We start from the raw sequence: 25,916 nt of genomic DNA, 5'->3' as shown, positions 1-25,916 counted from the left end.
GCGTTATTTTCATGCTTTCTTCTCTCTTTCTACCCGAGTCACCGATTGTCCTTCTCTTTCTATAGGTAATAATGGCTTCTAGTGCATCGAGTTTAGACGGGTCCTCCGGTGGGGCGATCAAGGTATATGTGGGCGACGGGTCGGTCTTCGCCCTGTTCAGTTCGTCCGATGCAGGGACGTCGCTCAGGGGGGTGTCGTCTTCAATAGATTCTTCCATCCAAAGTAATGATGGTCGCCCAACTGAAGAGTCGGCCGACGCAGCGGTAGAGCAGACCAACGCTCCTGCGGAGAGTGGAGACGTGATCAGTATCGACGTCGCTGACAAGGGGGAACAGGCCAATCTGCCGGTGGTGCAGGGATATGAGTGGGCACTATATGAGCCGTGTACGCATGAGATGAGGTTTCGATGGGGGAACGACCTCGGGGACCTGGTGGAGCGGACAAAGGTCTTTGGAGACGAAGTGGAGGACGGGTTCCTCCGGGTGAAGGTCTGCGCGGGCAACGAGAAGGTGTGCCATGGTAAGGAAGGAGCGAAGCTAGATTTTTTCTATGTCTACACTTGCTTCTTCCACGACTTGGGCCTGACTGTGTCGTTCGTCGACTGGCAAATGGCGGTGCTAAGGGAGATCAGGTGTGCTCCTACCCAGATACACCCGAACGTCTGGGCGTCGATGCAGGCCTTCGACGTCCTCTGCCTAGCGGCTGGTTTGACCGCAACCATACCGTTATTCCTGCATTTCTACAAGACCCGACCCACCACATCCAAAGGTTGGGTCTCTTTTCTTGGGGCGAACAAAAGTTTGTTTAGCCTTTACCTTGGTTCGTACAAGGGTTTTAAGATCGGTTTTCTTAAGGTCTCAATTCGCGGTCGAGGCAGGAAATACATTTTTTATGAGGAGGATCGACCGAAGTTCCCCCTCTACTGGACGACGTTGCCCCCACCAGTCGATCCTTGGGCGGAGGACCGATTGACCCCCGCCGAGCGGGCTGACCTTGCCGTCCTCAAAACTCTCCTTGACAAGATCCCACCGAGGCCGCTGATCCAATGTCTTCGCTCTCCAGACTTGCCGAGGGTGGTTTATGGTTAGTTGTTCTGATCTTCCCGATCGTTGTAGAGGTCGCTATTAACTTATGCAATTTTTTGCTTGTTTGCAGATATCATGGCCCGTATGACGATCTTTAACGGCGAATTCATGGCCCGCGCGAAGACTCGTCGAAGGTCAATGATTCGGCGGATGATGTTGCACCTCAACAGAACGTCGAGGTCGGTCCTTCAACGGCTCCTTCCCCTACGACCAACGCACCGACCAGGGCCTCGAGTGTCGGGACTAGGCCTCGGATAGTCGCCATCCCCCCCCTTCACTATTGTTCCTGCCGTCGTAGGGGATAAGGGGAAGAAGACGAAGAAAGACGACTCTCCCGCAAGCCGCTAGTCCAAGAGAAGCAAGAAGGTCGAGGCTTCGGGATCATTGGCCACTGCCTTCCTCGGTAGTGAGGAGGTCTCCTTCCACTTGGGCCCCGCGTGAAGGACATGTTGAAAGACGTGCTGAGGAAGAGGCTTTGCGGACGGCCGGGGAGCTGAACCTAAGGCTGTCCGCGATTTTTGGTATATGAATAGAGATGCCATGGGGATTGGAAACAAGAGTGGGTGGTGGGTTAGAAAGTTGTGGGGATGGTCATAAGGTTGGAGGGGAAGATTGAGTGGTGTTGGTAGGTTCGTTTGGGGTTGAGGATTGGGGCAGATCTAGTGAGTGAAGGATGGATGGAGAGTAAGGGGTAGCGAAGTGGACTTTTTTGTTGTTCTTCACTTGGATTGGGTTTAGCTACGAGGGAGGTGAACGGAAACTCAGATTCGACGAACTTCACATGTCGAGAGGTGTAAATCCTATATGTTTTGGGATCGAGACATAAGTAAGCATGTTGATCTGTTGAGTAACCTATAAAAACACACAAAGTAGACTTTGGCGCAAGTTTATGGTTAGCATATGGTTTAATCTAGAGAAAACACAAACATCCAAAACATTTTTACTTATGATAATCCGGGCTAATGTGGAACAGTTTGGAATAGGGTGACTTGTACCCAAGAATTGGAAATGGGAGGCGATTTATGAGGTAGGCTACAGTGGTCATGGCATGAGGCCAATAGGTGAGAGGCAAGCCCAAGTGATGAAGAAGAGAGAGACCGATTTCGGCGATGTGATGATTGCGTCGTTATGAAAATCCACTATGTTCAGGTGTATGAGGTGGGGTGGTGTGATGACTTAAACCATGAGTGCTTAAAAAAGGGCGAAGACCAATATATTCGCCTCCATTATCTGTGTACAAGATTTTTATTGTGTGGTGGTAGAAATTTTCATTGAGCAATTTAAATTTGGGAAATATAGTTTGCACATCAGATTTGTGTTTCATTGGATAAAGCCAAATATAACGAGTAAAATGATCAACAAACATGCAATGGTAGTGAAAATTATCAATTGATAAAATAAGGGAAGTCCATACATCTGAAAAAATTATTTCCAATGGATAAGAAGATTTAAGAGTGGATTCATGAAAATGAAGCTTATGACTTTTGCTAATATGGCAGGATGTGCAATCTGATTGTTGGAATTTATTGCAGCCTAGAGAAAAGTGTTGTTGAATAAATTTGAAGATAGAAGATGAAGGATGCCCAAGGCTATGGTGCCATGAGGCAGAGGAATCTGTGCAGACATTGTGGATGGATGGTGAGGTAGCGGGCCAAAGATAAAGTCCATCCACACATGAGCCTTTATGGGTTGTTTGGCCTGTTTGCAAATTCTTCACGTAAAAAGAGTTTGGCAGGAAAACAACAGCAAAGTTAGTTTGTTAGGTAAGTTTATAGACAAAAACGATTTTTTGGTTCAGGGAAGGAACACACAAAATATTAGACAGGGATAAATCATTAAGTAAAAGTGTTCCAGAGTGAGAGATGTTTAAACCTAAACCATTACCCATAAACAGTGAGTCAGGACCAGTGTATGGATGATACCAATTGTTATGATCAAGACAATAAAAGAAAGAATAAATGAGAGAAAAAATTGACACGGAGAATCATCTTGCTTTTTTCTTAATTCTTTTAGAAGCTTCTTCAACCATATCATCTCCTTTGTTGCTTCTAAGATAGCAACATACTCAGCTTCAGTGGTTGAAAGGGAGACTCTCCCTTGAAGTTTGGACTTCTAACTAATAGTTGTACCATCCAACGTAAAAATGTAACTTGTTGTGCTCTTTCTACCATCCAAATCACCTCCCAAATCTACATAAAAAAGCCCTTGTAAAGTGAGATTACTTCTTCTAAAAGACAAATTCATATTTCAAGTGCCATTCAAATATCTCAATATCAACTTCACGCCTTCCCAATGCTCCCTTTCGGGATTTGATAGAAATCTGCTCACAACTCCCACTGCATGTGCTATGTCAGGTCTAGTGCAAACCATAACATACATCAAGCTCTCTACTGCAGATGCATATGACACTTTAGACATGTGACTTTCTTCTTCCTCTATCTGAGAAGATTTCCTATTTTAGAACTTTAAGTGAGTTCCTAAAGGTGTATTCCTAGTTTTAGTATTTCCAACATTAAATCTACTAAGTAATTTTTCTACATATGTTTCCTGATATAAGTTCATAATACCTTCAGATCTATCCCTCAAAATTCTCATGACAAGAATTTGCTTGGCTGGACCAAGATCCTTCATTTCAAAAATTTTTGACAATTGTTTCTTCAACTTGTCAATTTCTACCATATTAGCACCAGCAATCAACATGTCGTTAACATACAAGGCAATAATGATATAGTTGTTAACATATTTTTTCACGTAACAACATTGATCTTCTTCACATTTGTGAAATCTTGAGTTTCTCATAAACTTATTAAACTTCTTGTACCATTGTCTCGGTGCTTGTTTCAATCCATACAAACTTTTATGAAGCTTGCATACAAAATTCTCTTTGCCTTGTACTTCAAAACCTTTTGGCTGTGCCATAAAGAATTCTTCCTCAAGAGCCCCATGTAGGAATGTAGTTTTCACATCTAATTGCTTCAAATAAAGATTTTCTGCAACTATTATACTCAAGATAACTATGATGGTAGTCATCTTAACAAGGGAGAACATTTATGTGAAGTCAATTCCTTGTCTTTGTTGGAACCCTTTCACTACGAGTGTAGGCTTATATCGTTTGCTACCATCTGGTTCTTCTTATAACCAATAAACCCACCTGTTTTGCAAATCCTTCTTTCCTTCTGGAAGTTTGGTTAAAGACCATGTTTTATTCTTCCGAAGAGACTTTATCTCCTCTTCCATTGCTAACTCCCACTTAATAGATTCATCTCTTTGCATAGCCTCAACAAAATGCTCTGGCTCACTAGCATCAGTCAACAACAAGTAATGCAATGAAGGAGAGTACCTTTGTGGTGCTACAATTGTTCTGCTAGACCTTCTAATTGGAAATTCAGGAGTTACTGACTCTACTATTTGTTCAGGTTCTGACTCATACTCTGACTCAGGCTTTGACTCAAGCTCTACTTCTATATTCTACCTTTTGTTGGCTACATCACTTTTTGAAATTTCTTCTAATGATACCTGCTCTGGCTGTTTATTTGCATTTGCAAATTCTGCAGTCCTGTCTTTATATAACATGTTTTCATTAAAATTAACATTTCTACTGTTGATAATTTTCTTGTTTTGGTCATCCCAAAACCTTTAGCCATACATGTCAGATCCATAACCAATGAAATAGCATTGCTGTGCCTCAGGGTCTAGTTTATCTCTACTATTAGAGTTCAACAAATATATGAAGCACAACAAAAAACTTTCAAATGTGAAAGGTTTACCTCATTTCCAAACCATACTTCTTCAGGTAACTGATAGTCTAAAGGAACTGATGGTCCTTTATTTATGAGATAAGTTGTTGTGCATATTACATCTGGCCAAAATACCTTGGGTAATCTTGATTTGATTCTCATACATCTTGCACTCTCATTTAAGGTTTTGTTTATTCTTTCTACAACACCATTTTTCTCTAGTGTTCCTGGAACTGTCTTGATCATTCGGATCTCGTTCTTTGAACAAAACTCATTGGATTGACTACTGTCAAATTCTCCACCATTATCAGACTTCAAACATTTAACCTTTAAACCTGTTTGAGTCTCAACCTCCTTTTTCCACCTTTTAAACACAAAAAACTCATCATATTTATTTTTAAGAAAATAAATCCATACCTTTCTTGTAGAGTCATCAATGAAGGTTACTTAATATTGTGAACCTCCAAGGAATTTCACTGGAGTTGGCCCCCAAACATTTGTATGTATTAGTTGTAGTCTTTCAACTTTAGACGATTTACTTATTTTGGAGAAGCTAACCTTTTTTCTGCTTTCTAACATCAACATGCTTCAAGTTAGGTATTTTACCTTTTGAGACCATGAGCTTCATTCCTTTCTCACTCATATGCCCAAGCCTCTGATGCCACAAAGAGGAATTGTTGCCAACTTCTGCAACTGATATCATATCCTTATCTGCAATCATGTAAAGAGATCTTTGCTTCTTTCCACGAGCAAAAACAAGATTACCTTTCATTGCCTTCCAATGTCCATCTCCAAAGGTGGTGTAATGTCCCTCATCATCCAACTACCATATAGATATTAAGTGTAACATCCCTACTGGATATTACGGATTTAAATAATAAAATAAAATAAGAAATTAAAATCTCCTTAATTGTAAATCCATTTCCCAAAAACGCGGGAAATTTCAAAACTTTATTTATTTCAATAACAATTCCAAAATCCCTGAATATAATTACTATTACTATTATCAAATAGTCCAGTAATATTAATAATTACAACTTATTTGAAATCATAAAGACAATGTAAAAACTTTGAGAAAATTACCCCTAAGCTAGCCCCGCTCCAGCTCTACGCCTCACCAGATACACCTGCAACACCATCTGCTCACGTATACCACATATACGATCATCGCCAAACACAAGCAGATAGGGTGAGCTAATAGAATAAACATATAAATATAAACACCTTTATATATATCACACAAACACACCAAAGGAATCCCTTCCCTTGATTCCATACCACATGGCCACAACCATGTCAGTTATGTTCTACGTCTTCTAATGAGTACTCCAAGATGTCTTGTTGTCATACCTATCGGCCACAACCGATAGAACACGTGCGGGAAGCCATTGCTACGGATCATACAGTGTAACGCCAGGTGGAGTTCCCAAATACGAACATAGTTCGTAACGTCCCAAGACTACCAAACTCGTCAGCTAACTACTTAGTAGGGTAACCTATCTGGACCCATCCGTACTGGCTACAACTAGCACACTCGCCAACCCGAGCTTAATTCAAGGGTTCCTTGTGTTCATCCGCCATCCCGAGCTCAACTCGAGGGATGCCATTCCGAGCTCAACTCAAGGAATGCCATGTGCTTAACCCCTATCCCGAGCTCAATTCAAGGGATACGTTCTGAGCCACAACTCAAGGAACACCAGCAAACCCACATTTTGGGTATCAAAGAAGCCTTATAGACCACGCAAACAAATACCAGCAAGGACACATCATTCTGCTACCACCAGATCGCTTGGCGCTGCTCATGAGGTGCCAAGCGCTACTGCTTCCAAAATCGCCTGGCGGGGGACATGTATCGCCAAGCGTAAACGCGCCTCTGATGCCCATGCCTGTAGTTATCGCCTGGCAAGACACTCCTCACCGCTAGGCGCCACGCGTTCCAATAGCCATTGGTTTCGAAACTACCGCCTAGCAGCTCCAAAACTTCCGCCATGCGATACATCAGTATAGTGAGTTGTACTGGTTATCCCCTTGTAGCCTGATTTTTTTCCCAAGTTCGTGTAGGTGCTACAACAGAATTTCCACCTCTATTCCCATAACAATTCTCTGTACCCATGTGCTACTTTCATATACATGTAAGGGTATCCCCAACTCCAACCATATTATTCAGCCATTTGCCACAAAGTTATTCCCTTCCAAGGGATCTAAAACAGTTAGGTAACATCCATGTGTTCCCCACCTCAAACCAGTACATGTATATGTTTGTTTATGGTCCTGGTAGCACTTTAATATTTACATTAGCTATGATAGCTCCCTGTATTACCCCTTAACGTCCCATAACTCTTTTATACGCACATACGATCAATTCGCTTACAAGATAAACTATGAAACCAACAATTGTGCATAACATATATCTCTCGTTAATGAAATCCAAATAAAAATGTACACCGTTCAAAGTGAAGAACTACATGTTATGGACCACCTGTCAAAATTTCTCCTAAATCGGACGGTTAACGAACCGGGAAATGCAGTTTTACGAAAAATGCACAAACCAAAAAAAATGGTGGCGCCTAGCACCCACAATCAGGAGCCTTGCGCCTGGCAGTACAAGCCAGCGCCGAGCGGTTGCAGAATTACTAACTACAGTAACAGTTGCACTCCAACTTTCCAGAAGAGATGATAATAAAATTAATGCTTTCACCTCATCATCAAATGTTATCTGCACTGATGTCAACTATGCAATAATTGTATTAAATTCACTAATATGATTAGTAATCGAGTTACCTTCACCCATTTTTAGGTTAACTAGTCTGCGAATCAAATACACTTTATTGGCTGTAGATGGCTTCTTATACATATTTGACAACGCCTTCATCAAATCTATGGTTGTGTTCTCGTTCATGATGTTGAACGCAACATTCTTGGCTAATGTCAACCGGATCACACCCAGTGTTTGCCGATCGAACAACTCCCATTCTGGCTGCGCCATGTTGGTTGGCTTTTGCCCTATTAAGGGTAGATACAACTTCTTTTGATAAAGGTAGTCCTTTATCTGCATCTTCCCGAACCCGAAGTCATTGCCATCAAACTTCTCAATCATCACCTTCCCTTCTTCCAATGTCATTGCTCCTATTGCTTTGACGAAAGCTTTTGCTGCCTTTAATGAAAGCTCCTGCTGCCTTTGACGAAAGCTCATGCTGCTTTTGACCAAAGCTCCCACTACTTCTCTAAACTGAGATTCCCAAGAAGAAAAAGAAACCAAATCTTTTATGATGTGGAAGATCAGACAATGCTGCAACCATAGAGCATACTAAGAAAAATGGCTTTTAATACCAATTGTTAGGAACAAGGCAATAAAGGAAAGAATAAAGGAGAGAAAAAATAGACACGGAGAATTTAACGTGGTTCGGCGTACAATGTGTATGCCTACGTCCACGACTACACTAGGAAGTATTTTTATTTATGATATATCTCAAACTTTACATAGGGTCTCTTATATAGTAAAATAGAGAACCACATCTCACAATCCTAAGTGATGTGGTTCTCTATTTTAATTATTAAGATTGATAAATGTTTGTCCAAATGTAATCAGTCCAATCATAGAAGATTATGCTTTGGAAGCTATTTTTAAAATTGATTAAGTAAATTCTATTAGAGAACTTTTAGTTTGAGTGTTTATTTTTATATCTAGAAATGGTCAATCGTGACTCATTTATTTGTTAGTAATTTATTATTGGACAATTTAGTGATTATATTATGCTAATAGAAGATTATAAAGTTGTGATGAATTATTACTGCATTTTAAACATGTCTAATAATAAGTATGAAAGCTTTAAATGATAGTAAAAAATTATAAGCAATAAAACAATTAGTTCATTATTAAGTTTTATTTTGGCTTAAATATACATTTGGTTCCTATTTTTGTTGTTTTTTTTCAATTTTGTCCCCATTTTCATTTTGTGTTCAATTAGGTCCTCATTTTCATCAAATGTTGCTCAATTTGGTCATTTTCACTAACGGTGTTTAAATAGTTAACGTTTTTGAACAACACATGCAAGGTGTCAGCTCCTAGTTTTTTTGATGTTTTTTAAAATTTTTAAATTTTTTTTAATTTCAAAAAAATTGTCCACATGTCAAGTCACAATTGTGCTACGTCTCAATGCTAGTGCCACATGTCAGTGTGTGGTTGTATTATTTCTTTTTGTTCAATTTAATCTCAATATTGGTTTTTTTGGTTCAATTCAATCCCTATATTCGTTATTTTTGTTTAATTTAGTCCCAAATTTTGTTAAAATGGAACAATTTAATTTTTAAAATTGACATTACTATTTGTTATTTTTGAAATTAAATTATAAATTATAATGTTTAATTATAAATTGAATATAATTCTTAGATTCAAATGTTAAATAGAATATAATTATTTAAATATTATTAAAATTTTAAAAATCTATATTAACATTTGTAAAATTGACATTTAAATCTAAATATTTAATATTTTTATTGCATTTTAGATATTAAAATCTAAAATATTTTATATTTAAATATTAATTTTACAAATATTAGTTTGCTTCTCTAAAATATTTTGAATATAAATTTTAAAAGTATTTAGAATATAAATATTAGAAACAAAATATTTAATAATTATATTCTTATAATATTTTAAATAATTATATTCTATTTAACAATTAAATATAAGAATTTTATTCAATTTATAATTAAATTTAATAATTTATAATTGAATTTAAAAAATTATAAATTCAAATGTCAATTTTAGAAAAAAAAATTAATATAATTTGTATAAAAGATATTAAATTTAATGTAAATTTCATAGTGACAAAGTTTATTTATTTTAACAAAAATTGGGATTAAATTGAACAAAAATAACGAATATAGGGACTAAATTAAACTAAAAATATCTATCGATACCATTCTTCATATTACTTTGATTATTGCAAAGCACATTTCTTGTTAAATATTTTTTATTTTTACGAATGAGTTTGATTCAATTTATTATGCCTATTTTGTGCGTGATTCATAAAATAATACATGCTTAATTTAACCTTCCCTATTAATCACTACAAGAAAAATTATTTTTAACGGGGTTATTTTTGGCATTTTCGGGGGTTTTAACCCCCGCTAAAGGCGTTACCCGCGGTTTGCTTTTCCCTTAGAAAAACCAGCGTCGTTAACATATTATCGACAATTTTGACTAACCCCTGGTAAAGCAACACTTACTAGCGATTTTGAAACCTCTAGTATTTACCGACGGTTTTGAAACTCCTGTATTTACCGGCGGTTCTGGAACCCCTGGTATTTACTGACGGTTCTGGAACCCCTAATATTTACCAACGATTCTGAAATCCCTGATATTTACTGACCGTTCGAGAACCCCGTATAACGGTACTGAAATTCCCTTTTCAATGTTTTTTACCCTTCAATGCAATTCATTATTTGTTGATGTTTTTACTTATTTTTCAAATTCCATTAATTTTATCATTTTCATCCTTCCAGCCATAACATTTGTGATTCTGTTTGCTGAAACTTTTATCCTTGCTAACTTTAGTATTCTTAAGATTAAAATTCCAATTATTATATATAAAGTTATATTCGATAGAAGAAAACCGAAGATATAAAAATATCACGTCTTTTCCACTTAATATTCTATTAGTAGAGGATCAAAATATGATGAATGACAACAAAAAGATCTTGTGGCTATTCTCTTAAGAATTTTTATTTGCTAGAAGGAGATTTGAGGTAAGCAAAAATGCATGTTTAAGCAGAAGCTATGCTAATTCGGCCTCAAACAAGTGAGATTATACATAATGAGTCAAAGTAGTTATCAATGTTAAGATTTAGTACAAGGTACACTTATAAACCTGACTCGTAAGCTGGTCTATCAAGAAATTTTATGGGAGATTGACCTGAAAGCACAAAGCTTGTCTGGCATAATAAGAATGTTCTTGGATGGCCATATTCTGGACAACATTATAGCCAAGCTTTTTAATGTGAGGTAGTACATCATCTCTAAAGTTGGCATATGTGTTGATCTTTGGCTCTTGCACCACATGGTTCACAATATTGTTGATGGTAGAAAAAGAACTGAAAATTTAAATGGACACTTTTCTTGAGCTTTACATATTTATCTCTAATCCTAAAAATGTTCAGTAAAGAACTACGTTTTCTTTTACAAAATTTGCAATGTTGTTGCACATAAACATAACAACTAATTCATTGAGCTTAGCTTTTATGATAAACATAGTACGCAATTACCAATGCTACTTCTGTGAATGGTAAGATAATTGTTGCATTAGTAAATGGCACCCAGGCCCATGTCCGCAGATTGCTGATACATTTGACACGATAATTCCCCATTTTCTACGTAAAACTGCAGGATTTTTTTTGTTGAAAAAACTTCATGAAAGGTAAATGAGAGAAAGAGATAGTTATTCTAAGATAAACCCAAATATAGCTGCAAACCTGCACAAACATGTGGCAAGGAGGAAGTGCCATCATTTTAAGATCAGATGGATTCCAACTGAAAGAATTATCCCTCGATCATCAAGGTTATACTTTATCTTGTTAATAACATCTAGAAGCTGGTCAAATCGTGAGAGTTTATCAAGAAGAAAAGCAAGGCAATGGCAACCACATTGAAAGATTGTATATTGACAAAGAATAAACTATATAGAGTTTCATTTCTGTTCAAACTGAGTCTGAATATATATGTACACATTTCATTCAATTGGTATAAAAAGAGAGATATTTATGTTCATCATTCAATAGGTTATAATCACTACAAGAAATCATGTATATAACGATGTTTTTAATACAACGGTTAATTAAAACTGTCGCTTTTTGCAGTATAATACGTCAGTTTGACAACAACCATAATGTAAATGTATAATATGGCATTTCTAACCACCATCTTTTACATTGTCATATTATTATTTAAAATTATGTCATTTTGAAATGCCACTTTATATAAAACATTATTTTTATAATTTTATGAAATTATTTTCTGTCCCACTTTTGTCTCGATACTCCTTTTTTTTGGTAAAACTTTGTTCCCTCTCTTTTCTATTTCATTTTCCCACTCAACAATTTAATATTTTCTTAACTTTCGAGAGTCACTGACACCTAAATTACTCAAACCCAGATCACTTCACTCTCACTCTTTGCGTTCACTCAGCTCTGCGTTCGCCTCTTTCTCCTTTCTCCTTCATTTCACCCTAAATCACTTCGTTCACTCACATCTCCGTTCACTCACCTCTTCATTCACTCACCTCTTCGTTCACTCACCTCTTTGTTCACTCACCTCTCCATTTCGCCTGTTTCTCCTTTCTCCTTCCTTCTCAATCTGTGTTCGCACCTCCATTTGCGCCTCAGTCCACCATTGCCTCCGTTCGCATTTGCTCATTGGGTTCTTCAACCTCGTTCTGAAGGAGAAAGGTTCGATTGCTCGCATTTGCGCCTCAGTCCACTCCTTTTCTATTTCTGGTATGACATTCATCAAATTAGTGTTGCCTTTTTGAATTTACTCTTGCCTATTTTTGATTTGAGTGACCAATTGTACGATTAGGGTTCGTGCGGTGGATAACGCCAGTTTGACATCGAAGGGTGAGGAACTCGCACCAGTTGTCTCCACCACACTGAAGCTCGAAATACATTCTTCGTAGAACAAAACCACTTCCGGTTCTGCCTCCGAATTTCACTTCCAATATTTTATTTTCTTTTTTTTTGTTGGGTGCTGGTTTTCTGCTTGATTTGTGGTCAAAATACATTTATCATGCCCCTTTTGAGTAGGAAACAATGGATTCAATAATGTTATGGTTTGCATTGCTCCAACTGAAATTAGGGCTATTTAATTCTTCTATTGCTCGATTTTCGTCTGCTAAACTACTAAACTTCCATTACCAATAACTACACCTTATTGATTTCCCCTGCACATGCTTCCCCATTTTAGTTGTCTGAAAGTGTTTTATATATTGGACGATTATGTCATGTGGATTGCAATACATTTTATATATATAATATATTTATTTATTCATTTGTTACCTGTGTTTGCTACATCTGAAAAGTGCATGAAGCATAAGATTGTTTGTGGCATGGTATGATAGTGTTCATTAACTAATATGAAGAATGCAATCACGTTTTTATACTAGACCTTTTTCTTAGTGTTGTGAGGTTTTGAATCATACACCATTCATATCATGTCAATGAAAAGTGATCATTGGCTTATACTTTTCACTTATGTAGAATTAATTACCCTATCTTTAGTTTAGTCCATTTAAGGTTTCTGTTGGAATTTTGAATAATTTGTTTGTGCCCTAGAGAAGGCATTTCTTGTGTTAATATTGATATTAGTTTAGCTTGTTTGGTGCTGGTTATTTTGTTTTTTCCTTCCTGTGATTTTGGAGTATATGAAGATATGTGATCTTAAGCACACTATCCATGATTTGTTTTCTTCTCCATTATAAATGATTGGGTAACCACTCTTCCTATTATCTACTATAAGCTAATATTTTTGACACATGGTTGGTGCAAAAATGTTGGTACATTTAGGTACATGTTTGAATTGCTGATGACATTATTCTTAAATTTCTCATATTTAAGTAGTATAGTTAAATTTTGTGTCTGCCTTGGTGTGGTTCTGCAAAAAATTTGGTTGCTTGGTGCTTGTGATTAGTTATGATTTCAGCATTTTTTCATGTTCTGAAACATGGTTATTTTTTTGTGATCATAATCTGTAATTTTTGACTGAAATTTATTAACAAATACATTTTTTTTTGTGGTTCTGCATACTAGTTATTTATGTTGGTACATTATTGGTGTTATTGTTTGTAAGGATCTGCAGCAATTTTTTCTCTCTAATCAGATATTACATGGCATGAACTCCAATTTCATATATACCTTCTCTATTTGTATAGGATAAAACTTGGACAACTTGCAAGTTAAAGCTGCTGCAAACTTTGTCCAGCTTATTTCATAATTTACATTAGTTATAATTTACATTAGTAAATTACTTAAACTTACTGTGTGGATGTCATAATTTATTTCAATTTCACTTACTCATATATACTATATTATTTCTTCATTGCAGGCACCAAATATTGAAAGTGGTGTGCCATCTCCGCATGAAATACTAGGATCAAGTGGTAGAAGCAAAGCACCTTAGACTTAGGACTTCTAATGTTGTCTTTTTTTCTTAGATGCTTGAATATTTTGGTACTCTTAATGTTGTCTTTTTTTTTTCAAATGCTTGAATTGGTACTTTGGTGTAGTTATGTTATATTGACAATGAATCAATTTAGTTTATCAATTTCTATTTGATAGTGCTATAATTTTTTATATTTTTTAAATTATCATGAAAAAATAATTTTATCGAATTATGAAAGTATAAGAAATATTAAAAATGAATAAATAATTAAATATTAAAATTACGTCACATGATACATTTGATAATGACGTAATTAATATCAGAATTAATTCTAATTAATTGAACTGGTGACATTTAAAAATGTCATAATATAATGATAATAGTGTCAGTTTAAAGCGTTGTTTTTCACATTATATTTGTCATCCAGTAAAAATATTACATCAATTTTAACTTACGCTTTTTGCCTCTTTAAACCGCCACTTTATACGTTGTATAAAATGACAGTTGTTGCGGCGGTTCATCTATAACTGCTATATTATACCTTGTGACAGCAAGAATTACGACATTTCAGGAAACCCTCACTCAAGTAAATAAAGACAGTTAAAAATGACGTAAATTACAAAAATAAACGTCGGTATTGACATATTTTTTTGTAGTGTCACATCATATGTCAAATACATATTTAACAGTGGAATCACTCAAATTTAGCGAAAAATTTTAAGTATAAAAATAAAAATAAACAAAAACAAAATATTATCAAAATATTAAAGTATGAAATACTGATGTTGAATCTTCTGTGTAATAAGGTTCACTCATTAGTAGACATGTTTTATATCTCAACAGTTTGTATGATTGTGTAATGAGCTATAGGCACCATTAAGTTAACTTATTTAGGTTGCAGATTTACTATTCGTTCATTTGACATAAACCAAGAAGAAAAACAAAGTAGAAAACATGGAATAAGGAACATACATATAAGGTGTATCCCCACCAAACTTCTTTTGATTAACAAATCCAAAGAGAAGCTTGATGTAACCTCCACCACACTCAATCTCATGTTCAAATTTTACAGAATGTTGGAGGACCAATGTTTTGTTCTTGTTGCTAGTGGCTGTTTGATTGTTTCATCCCTTTGTATGATTAAAACCCATAATAATAACACAAAATATCTTTATTAGTCTCTCTGTTAGTAATATCAAGAAAAAGATAACATTTTTATCTCGAGCAAACTCGTTGTATGAAGTATATGAAGGTAAGTAATTTATGACAAAAAATCTTCAAATATATTTCATATTTCACCCAATGCTAACTTATAATAACTACCACATGAACCCACCTTCTATGGAATTTATTTGATTACATGTTTTCTTGGCCGAAGATCTTTCCAAACTTTTCAGCATTCCTGACAAAAAGGTTTGATTAGATAGTTAACCACTATTTAAGAAACTAGTATAAAATATATAAACAATGATGATTTATCATTTTAGAGAAACAGAACACAAAGACAAAGTACATAGTAGTTATCATATATATGTGGACATGATGGTAAAATATGAGATAATTGTCAAAGTTATCTCTTATATATGTATTTGTAAAATATTACACAAAAAAGTAGAATATTATACACATTCAATTAATATATATATATATATATATATATATATATATATATATTTAGTTGAATGTGCATAAAGTGGCATTAGGAGAAATACTATAAAGTTAACTAATATTGTATCACGTATTAAGATTATTAATTTGTGATATACTACTAAAAATATTCTTTAACCATTTTCAGTTCTACATTTATTCTCAATATGCAGTAGTTTCCAATCAAACTTCATAAAGAGTCTCATTGTATAAAAGTTCTTTTAGGTGTTATTTATGTTTTCACATAAAAAAATTTGAAGGACATAAATATCAGGTAAACCTTCGTTAAAATTAAATATTTTAGTAGTGTTAAGAAATGATTAACCTGTATACAATATCTAATATTTAAAAGCTCCTAGTGAGGAAAGAAAACAAAAGAATAGAGTGAACACTAGAAAGTGGAATGAATATACCTTGCAGTAGCCATGAAACCAAGTTATACATCATTTCCTATCCAGTAATATTGAGGCTGTAAAAAATGAAAATTGATATTAAGAAATCAAAGAGAAAAGGTTTTTGATGCATTATGCCAACACAGCCAAATATCAAACTCACTAAATAACATAAATCTCATTCCTTATTTGAGGAATATTTTTGTGAATTCCGAAGTTTATCCTATAGTAAATAATGCTTGATAAAGAACTGTGAGACAACGAAAAAGGGATACCATATAGATAGAACATTAATTTGGACCTTGGTATTAAGTATACTCATAATTTTTCTAGCATTATTTTAACAAATTCAAGTTTTTCTTGCTAGCAAGCCCTGTATTAAAAAATTTCCTCTTTTGGATGGAGGAGGACAACAAAGCATATATCTACCAAATATTGATGGAATTTCATAACAAATCTTTCCTATTGCTAGTACCACCTATCATAATTTCCCATAATTTCATACCACATCAATAATTTTTAAAATAATTTATAGACAGAACAAGAACATCATTGAAAAGGGAAAACAATCCAAATAAAGTATTGTTACATCTGCAACACTATAGATAATTTAAGCTAATAAAACACTAGATGAGAATCATCTACTTAAGACAATTTGACCTTTTGGATAAAATAAGACAGAGTTAATAAAACCTTACCAAATCGAGTGAGTAATTGCACAACATAAACATCCCCGATTCCATTAACTCCTACAGTTATAAGGAATTTTGTTAACCACTATTGCTACCAAACAGATATGATTGATGAAAAGTGATCACCTTCATGAAGCAGATTAAATTTACTGCTCCTTGTGTTGTCTTCAAGCCTTCAACCACGTTCCAACTAAGAAATATACCAATCATCACAGAAGTAAATACACATATACACAAACTTCAAGCCTTCAACCACTTCCACTATCTTCTCCATAATATGTTCCAACTAATTTATTTTCAGATTTGTGCCTGAACTCCAAAGTTATTTTCTGCACATTTTGTCTTAACAGAGAGGTGAGGTATGTTTGCTAGTGAGGAACTTGGTATTCATGTATTATTTCCTTTCCTAATTTTCTTTAGTCTTATAAGGTACAATAGAACGACATAAGTCTTTAACAAACCCAAACATTCAAAAAGAGCTTGAATTGCTGAATCCAAAACAAAAGAGACCAACAATGATTAACTTAAGAAGTACGTATAAATGAGGACAATACACCCTTTAACAAACAGCTAGAGAAGAAAAGCAGGAAAGGCTTCAAATTAATTTTCATTTCAGAAAGCTCAATTTTCATTTAAAATGCAAAGAATAAAAAAAGTATGTTTTGATAGAGCTAACTGAATTTGTCGGATTGATTAGACGAGAACAAGGGTACTTACATTCATCACCCTACAATGTTGGCAAGGAAGTTAGTAATTCATAATTCTCATGTATTACATAGTTCCATCATTCACCATTAATAACAAAATAAGCAGCTAGAAATATTATGGATTTCCATAAATTACAATATTATGGAAAATCCTATTAATGATTTGAACAAAGACATTTTACTTGCAAGCAAAAATCTGAACTTATGAGAGGCTTCACCAAGAACTTGAGCATCCCATCCTCATTTCACAACATTTATCTCTTCGTGGAGTTTGTTTTGAAAACAATGAATCACAAGTAATAGAAATACACAAACAATAAAAGAAACTACATTAATAAAGATTCATTAAGCTTTTAGGAGAGCATTATAGAAAGTCAAAAACGTTCCTGCAATAATAAGATCAAATATCTGTGCATTACACGAGCTCATACTCTATAATGACTTAATTAAACACTTGAAACAAAGTTAAATAATATTTCAAAATTAAAATTTCAAAATTAAAAAAAAAACATTTAAGAAAAAAAGAAAGTGATCATGATAATGCTTTATTAATAACTTTAAAAATTAATTAATATTAAGAAATACTTAATGTTTTTTAAATTAAATAATAAAAAGTAAAAGTGTATGATGTTTTTCTTTTAAAAAACTAAAACTTGGCAGTTGTGATAAATGGATATAAAAATGGTTATGAGTGGTTCTGTTTTGTTGAATTGCATGGATTTGGTTGGTTATTATTTCAAACCAATTGTAATGGTCAATGATTAGATGTTTGCATTAGATAATAAAAGTAAGAGTGTATGATAGTTTTCTATTAAGAGATTAAAATTTAGTGGTTTTTATAATCGAATATAAATCTAGTTATGAGTGGATTTGATTTGTTGAATTGGCTCCATTTCGTTTATCATTATTCCAAACCAATTGTAATGGCCAACGATGAGATGTTTGTACGACCGGGCAAGATGAGCAAGGTGTTGAGCCCAATGAACAAGACCTTTTATTCTAATAAAGAAATATTCCTTCGTGAACTTATCAATAATGCTTCAAATGTATGTAATCTTTTAATTTGATTTTATATTTTTCATTTTTTTTCTTATAAGTGTTATTGATCATTATATATATATATATATATATATATATATATATATATATATATATATATATATACAGGCTTTGGATAAAATTCAGATTGAGAGGCCTATAGACGAGAACATTTTAGATGATGGGATGATTATAAGATTGGTCCCCCACAAGGGTAACAAAACACTTTCTATCATTGACACTGGTATTGGCATGTCCAAAGCAGGTCAGACACTAATATTTCTTGTTCGGTTGCATTTCTGTTACACCCTCATTAATTTTAGCAATGTGTCTATGTTTTTATTTTAGATTTGGAAGATAGTTTGGGAGTTGGGTTTTACTCTGCTTATTTGGTTGCTCACAAGGTTATCGTCACCTCTAAGCATAATGATCATGATCAATATATCTGGGAATCTCTGTCTAATGGCTCTTTCATTGTTACCAAGGACACCAATACCCAACAACCCTCAAGGGGGACCAACATTACCCTCTTCCTCAAGGACAACCAGGTTCACAAATTAACTCATTCACATGTTCTTTTATTCTTTTGTTCACTCATTTTCTTTAACAGTTGGAGTACTTGGAAGAAACCACCATCAAGAATCTCGTTGTCAAAAACTGTCAGCACATTTCCTATCCTATTTACTTATGGAACACCAAAGAGCATTGGCAACTCATTAACATTTGGTTGCACAACCAAGAGAGGGACAAAATAATTATAGCTCAACGACTTGTGAATCACTTACCAAATGATCTTATATTCTCCATTCTTTCTAAACTGTGTTTAAAATCCCTCAAGAGATTTGGATGCTTACAAAGATCATGGACCCTCTTGTTTGAAAATTCTCATTTCATGAACTTATTTCATAATAACTTCATTTGTAATAATCATTCCTCCTATGATGACACATCTCTCCTTTTAAGCCTCACTATAGATCGTACCACCTTATGTTCAGTTTCTGATGAGAGGTTTCAAAATATGGAAAAAATAGATTGGCCAAATTCATTTCAAGAGGATTACTCTTCTTTGTGTTCTATTGTGGGTTCTTATAGTATTAATGGAATTATTTGCATATACTCACATGTTGGAGAAACTATATATTTGTGGAATCCGACAAACAATGAATTTAAGGTCATTCCTCCTAGTCCATTTGAGCCTTTACAATATGGTATCCCTCTTGACCATAAATGTCAAGGATTTGGCTATGACTCTGTTAGAGATGACTATAAGGTGATTAAGCATGTATCTTTAAATGACGCTTTTATTGAAGACTTTTACGATCCCAAATATGCAACTATAGTAGATATGTATAGCCTAAGAAGGAACTCTTGGAAGAAACTCGAACATGATATCGATTTGCCTGTGTGCTATGAGGATATTGATAAATTCTACTTCGAGGGAATGTGTCATTGGTTGGGTTATCCATGTGAACTTGCGGAAGCATATTTGGTATCATTTGACTTAAGCAATGAGGTTTTCATTATCACCAAGACACCTTTAGACATACCCGAGGAAATATTTTATAATTCTCAAGCAGATTACATATGGAGACACTTATTGATCTTAAATGGGTCAATTGCTTTTATGTTAAATTTTGAACGTACAATTTATCTATATATTTTAGTTGAAGTTGGTAAGAAGGAAACATGGACAAAAATCCATGTTTTTGGACCCACACCTTCCATTGCTTACCCTATTGGAACATGGAATATGGGTAATATACTCTTTTATACTCCGGATGATGATGAACTAGTTTGGTTTAAATTGAGAAGCTTAATTTTAAGGTTAATGAGGATGTTAAATGTAGTAAGGGATTGCAATTAGTAGTTTATAAGGAAAGTCTTGTAAGAATGAATAGTTAATTATGTTTCTCATTTTCATCAAAGTGGTAAATGAATGGTTATCATAATTTTCAATTGTACATATTCAAAATGTTTCATCAATTTCACATTATAATTAAGCATATGATAATTTATGAAACCAAATAATATGAAATTTAATATTTAATTTTCTTTTAAAGGTTTAGTCTTTCTCATTTATAATATGACCTTATTTTATTTCAATTTTCAAAGTGATCTTTTACCTTAAAGCATATGTTATCGCCTAAAAAGGAAAGGAACTTGTTTTGATGATTATAGATAAAACTTATTAATGAACTAATTTTTTTATTGCTTATACTTTTTATTATAATTTAAAGCTTTCATACTTATTATTAGACATGTTTAAAATGCGGTATTAATTCATCACAACGTTATAATCTTCTATTAGCATAATATAGTTACTAAATTGTCTAATAATAAATTACTAAAAGATAAATGAGTCACGATCAACCACTTTTAGATATAAAAATAAACACTCAAACTAAAAAATTTCTACTACAATTTCCGTAATCAATTTAAAAATAGCTTCCAGAGCATAGTTTTCTATAATTGGTAGGGCTGGACATAATTTACTAAACTATAGTTAATTGTACTATATTAAACTAAAATATACTAAACTATTCATAATAATAATTGAACTGTACTATAAAATAGTTCAGTTTTAAGAAACTAAACTTATGTTAAGTTAACTAAGTTAACTATTGAACTATAGTAGATTGAAAGAGCAAAAATACCTCAAATAAAAATATTGGTATTAGGATAAATATTGGTACTAACGTATTTTTTTATGGGTTAAATATGTTTTAGGTCCTTCAAGTTTTAGTGAATTTTGGAATTAGTCCCTCATCAAAACTTTATACCAATTTAGTCCTTCATCTTTCAAAATGTATGAATCTAGTCCTTTTAACCAAATTTTGTTAAGTTTATCTTACGTTTCAAGCACATTTTATGATAGTATTTAAGTTAACATTGAAGCAAAAATGTGTCAAACAGTGTAAATAATTTAAATACTATCATGAAATGCGCTTGAAACGTCAGATAAACTTAACAAAATTTGGTTAAAAGGAATAAATTCATGCATTTTGAAAGATGAAGGACTAAATTGGTCAAATTTTTTGATGAGGGACTAATTCCAAATTTCGCTGAAACTTGACGGACCAAAGACATATTTAACCCTTTTTTTATTTTAAAATCTTATGTAATATTATTTTTTAGTTTTAAAATATTTATTATGTGGCATCAACTTTTTTAAAGAGATTTTATTTTAAAAAATTCTTAAAATATTAATTTTAGAACTTCATAAACTTTCTATAACATTTTTCACACAAATATTAATTAATACAAATGTTAAAAAAAATATTAATTTTGATTTCAGAAAGCTCAATTTTCATTTAAAATGCAAAGAATAAAAAAAGTATGTTTTGATAGAGCTAACTGAATTTGTCGGAATGATTAGACGAGAACAAGGGTACTTACATTCATCACCCTACAATGTTGGCAAGGAAGTTAGTAATTCATAATTCTCATGTATTACATAGTTCCATCATTCACCATTAATAACAAAATAAGCAGCTAGAAATATTATGGATTTCCATAAATTACAATATTATGGAAAATCCTATTAATGATTTGAACAAAGACATTTTACTTGCAAGCAAAAATCTGAACTTATGAGAGGCTTCACCAAGAACTTGAGCATCCCATCCTCATTTCACAATATTTATCTCTTCGTGGAGTTTGTTTTGAAAACAATGAATCACAAGTAATAGAAATACACAAACAATAAAAGAAACTACATTAATAAAGATTCATTAAGCTTTTAGGAGAGCATTATAGAAAGTCAAAAACGTTCCTGCAATAATAAGATCAAATATTTGTGCATTACACGAGCTCATACTCTATAATGACTTAATTAAACACTTGAAACAAAGTTAAATTATATTTCAAAATTAAAATTTCAAAATTAAAAAAAAAACATTTAAGAAAAAAAGAAAGTGATCATGATAATGCTTTATTAATAACTTTAAAAATTAATTAATATTAAGAAATACTTAATGTTTTTTAAATTAAATAATAAAAAGTAAAAGTGTATGATGTTTTTCTTTTAAAAAACTAAAACTTGGCAGTTGTGATAAATGGATATAAAAATGGTTATGAGTGGTTCTGTTTTGTTGAATTGCATGGATTTGGTTGGTTATTATTTCAAACCAATTGTAATGGTCAATGATTAGATGTTTGCATTAGATAATAAAAGTAAGAGTGTATAATAGTTTTCTATTAAGAGATTAAAATTTAGTGGTTTTTATAATCGAATATAAATCTAGTTATGAGTGGATTTGATTTGTTGAATTGGCTCCATTTGGTTTATCATTATTCCAAACCAATTGTAATGGCCAACGATGATGAGATGTTTGTACAACCGGGCAAGATGAGCAAGGTGTTGAGCCTAATGAACAAGACCTTTTATTCTAATAAAGAAATATTCCTTCGTGAACTTATCAATAATGCTTCAAATGTATGTAATCTTTTAATTTGATTTTATATTTTTTATTTTTTTTCTTATAAGTGTTATTGATCATTATATATATATACACAGGCTTTGGATAAAATTCAAATTGAGAGGCTTATAGACGAGAACATTTTAGATGATGGGATGATTATAAGATTGGTCCCCCACAAGGGTAACAAAACACTTTCTATCATCGACACTGGTATTGGCATGTCCAAAGCAGGTCAGACACTAATATTTCGCGTTCGGTTGCATTTCTGTTACACCCTCATTAATTTTAGCAATGTGTCTATGTTTTTATTTTAGATTTGGAAGATAGTTTGAGAGTTGGGTTTTACTCTGCTTATTTGGTTGCTCACAAGGTTATCGTCACCTCTAAGCATAATGATCATGATCAATATATCTGGGAATCTCAGTCTAATGGATCTTTCATTGTTACCAAGGACACCAATACCCAACAACCCTCAAGGGGGACCAACATTACCCTCTTCCTCAAGGACAACCAGGTTCACAAATTAACTCATTCACATTTTCTTTTATTCTTTTGTTCACTCATTTTATTTAACAGTTGGAGTACTTGGAAGAAACCACCATCAAGAATCTCGTTGTCAAAAACTGTCAGCACATTTCCTATCCTATTTACTTATGGAACACCAAAGAGCATTGGCAACTCATTAACATTTGGTTGCACAACCAAGAGAGGGACAAAATAATTATAGCTCAACGACTTGTGAATCACTTACCAAATGGTCTTATATTCTCCATTCTTTCTAAACTGTGTTTAAAATCCCTCAAGAGATTTGGATGCTTACAAAGATCATGGACCCTCTTGTTTGAAAATTCCCATTTCATGAACTTGTTTCATAATAACTTCATTTGTAATAATCATTCCTCTTATGATGACACATCTCTCCTTTTAAGCCTCACTATAGATCGTACCACCTTATATTCAGTTTCTGATGAGAGGTTTCAAAATATGGAAAAAATAGATTGGCCAAATTCATTTCAAGAGGATTACTCTGCTTTGTGTTCTATTGTGGGTTCTTATAGTATTAATGGAATTATTTGCATATACTCACATGTTGGAGAAACTATGTATTTGTGGAACCCGACAAACAATGAATTCAAGGTCATTCCTCCTAGTCCATTTGAGCCTTTACAATATGGTATCCCTCTTAACCGTAATTGTCAAGGATTTGGCTATGACTCTGTTAGAGATGACTATAAGGTGATTAAGCATGTATCTTTAAATGACGCTTTTACTATTGAAGACTTTTACGATCCCAAATATGCAACTATAGTAGAGATGTATAGCCTAAGAAGGAACTCTTGGAAGAAACTCGAACATGATATCGATTTGCCTGTGTGCTATGATGATATTGATAAATTCTACTTCGAGGGAATGTGTCATTGGTTGGGTTATCCATATGAAGCTGCGGAAGCATATTTGGTATCATTTGACTTAAGCAATGAGGTTTTTATTATCACCAAGACACCTTTAGACATACCCGAGGAAATATTTTATAATTCTCAAGCAGATTACATATGGAGACACTTATTGATCTTAAATGGGTCAATTGCTTTTATGTTAAATTTTGAACGTACAATTTATCTATATATTTTAGTTGAAGTTGGTAAGAAGGAAACATGGACAAAAATCCATGTTTTTGGACCCACACCTTGCATTGCTTACCCTATTGGAACATGGAATATGGGTAATATACTCTTTAATACTCCAGATGATGATGAACTAGTTTGGTTTAATTTATGTACCCACAAAATTGAGAAGCTTAATTTTAAGGTTAATGTGCATGTTACATGTAGTAACGGATTGCAATTAGTAGTTTATAAGGAAAGTCTTGTAAGAATTAATAGTTAATTATGTTTCTCATTTTCATCAATGTGGTAAATGAATGGTTATCATAATTTTCAATTGTACATATTCAAAATGTTTCATCAATTTCACATTATAATTAAGCATATGATAATTTATGAAACCAAATAATATGAAATTTAATATTTAATTTTCTTTTAAAGGTTTAGTCTTTCTCATTTATAATATGACCTTATTTTATTTCAATTTTCAAAGTGATCTTTTACCTTAAAGCATATCTTATCGCCTAAAAAGGAAAGGAACTTGTTTTGATGATTATAAATAAAACTTATTAATGAACTAATTTTTTTATTGCTTATACTTTTTATTATAATTTAAAGCTTTCATACTTATTATTAGACATGTTTAAAATGCGGTATTAATTCATCACAACGTTATAATCTTCTATTAGCATAATATAGTTACTAAATTGTCTAATAATAAATTACTAAAAGATAAATGAGTCACGATCAACCACTTTTAGATATAAAAATAAACACTCAAACTAAAAAATTTCTACTACAATTTCCGTAATCAATTTAAAAATAGCTTCCAAAGCATAGTCTTCTATAATTGGTAGGGCTGGGCATAATTTACTAAACTATAGTTAATTGTACTATATTAAACTAAAATATACTAAACTATTCATAATAATAATTGAATTGTACTATAAAATAGTTCAGTTTTAAGAAACTAAACTTATGTTAAGTTAACTATTGAACTATAGTAGATTGAAAGAGCAAAATACCTCAAATAAAAATATTGGTATTAGGATAAGAATTGGACTTATGTGTTTTATGTCTTACGTTCTATTCTTTCTCTTTCATATTGAAATATTTATTTTATTTTGTCTTAATTTTTTTCTTTACTTTTTCTTTGAGAAAAATATAAAATATTTATAATTAATTTATTAAAAAAATTATAAATTAATTCAATATCTTATTTTATTTTGAATGAATTTTATTATGTAATGTTCTTTTTATGTTATGATTTTACGGAAGTTATTTTTAAGAATTAAATTTTGTGACAGCTAACATTTTTATAATTTTTTATTTATATTAAAGTTTTTTGTAACTTAAATATTGAAATTAGTATAATAAATATAAATATTGGTACTAACGTAATTGGTGTTAATTGGTGTATTGAAGTATGATGCATATTT

At 32.9% G+C, this 25,916-nt stretch overlaps 1 protein-coding gene and 1 pseudogene across 1 annotated transcript; both read left to right on the top strand.

Annotated features, from left to right (window-relative positions):
- The first annotated feature begins 18,259 nt into the window (after window positions 1–18,259).
- Window positions 18,260–20,354, top strand: LOC146885790 (uncharacterized; annotated as a pseudogene).
- Window positions 20,355–22,740: 2,386 nt separating this feature from the next.
- Window positions 22,741–24,821, top strand: LOC146885789 (uncharacterized). The gene is made up of 4 exons (XM_085674269.1): window positions 22,741–22,887; window positions 22,969–23,104; window positions 23,188–23,387; window positions 23,450–24,821. The coding sequence occupies exons 1-4, from the start codon at window positions 22,762–22,764 to the stop codon at window positions 24,758–24,760; spliced, it is 1,773 nt and encodes a 590-aa protein (XP_085530395.1). The 5' UTR covers window positions 22,741–22,761; the 3' UTR covers window positions 24,761–24,821.
- Window positions 24,822–25,916: the final 1,095 nt, after the last annotated feature.

This window comes from Vigna unguiculata, chromosome 6, assembly GCF_037176805.1.
Source record: "Vigna unguiculata cultivar grain cowpea cultivar isolate G323 ecotype 2 chromosome 6, ASM3717680v1, whole genome shotgun sequence".
NCBI lineage: Eukaryota > Viridiplantae > Streptophyta > Magnoliopsida > Fabales > Fabaceae > Vigna > Vigna unguiculata.
Note: the sequence above shows the minus strand (reverse complement) of the source record. Positions and strands in the feature narration are given on the sequence as shown.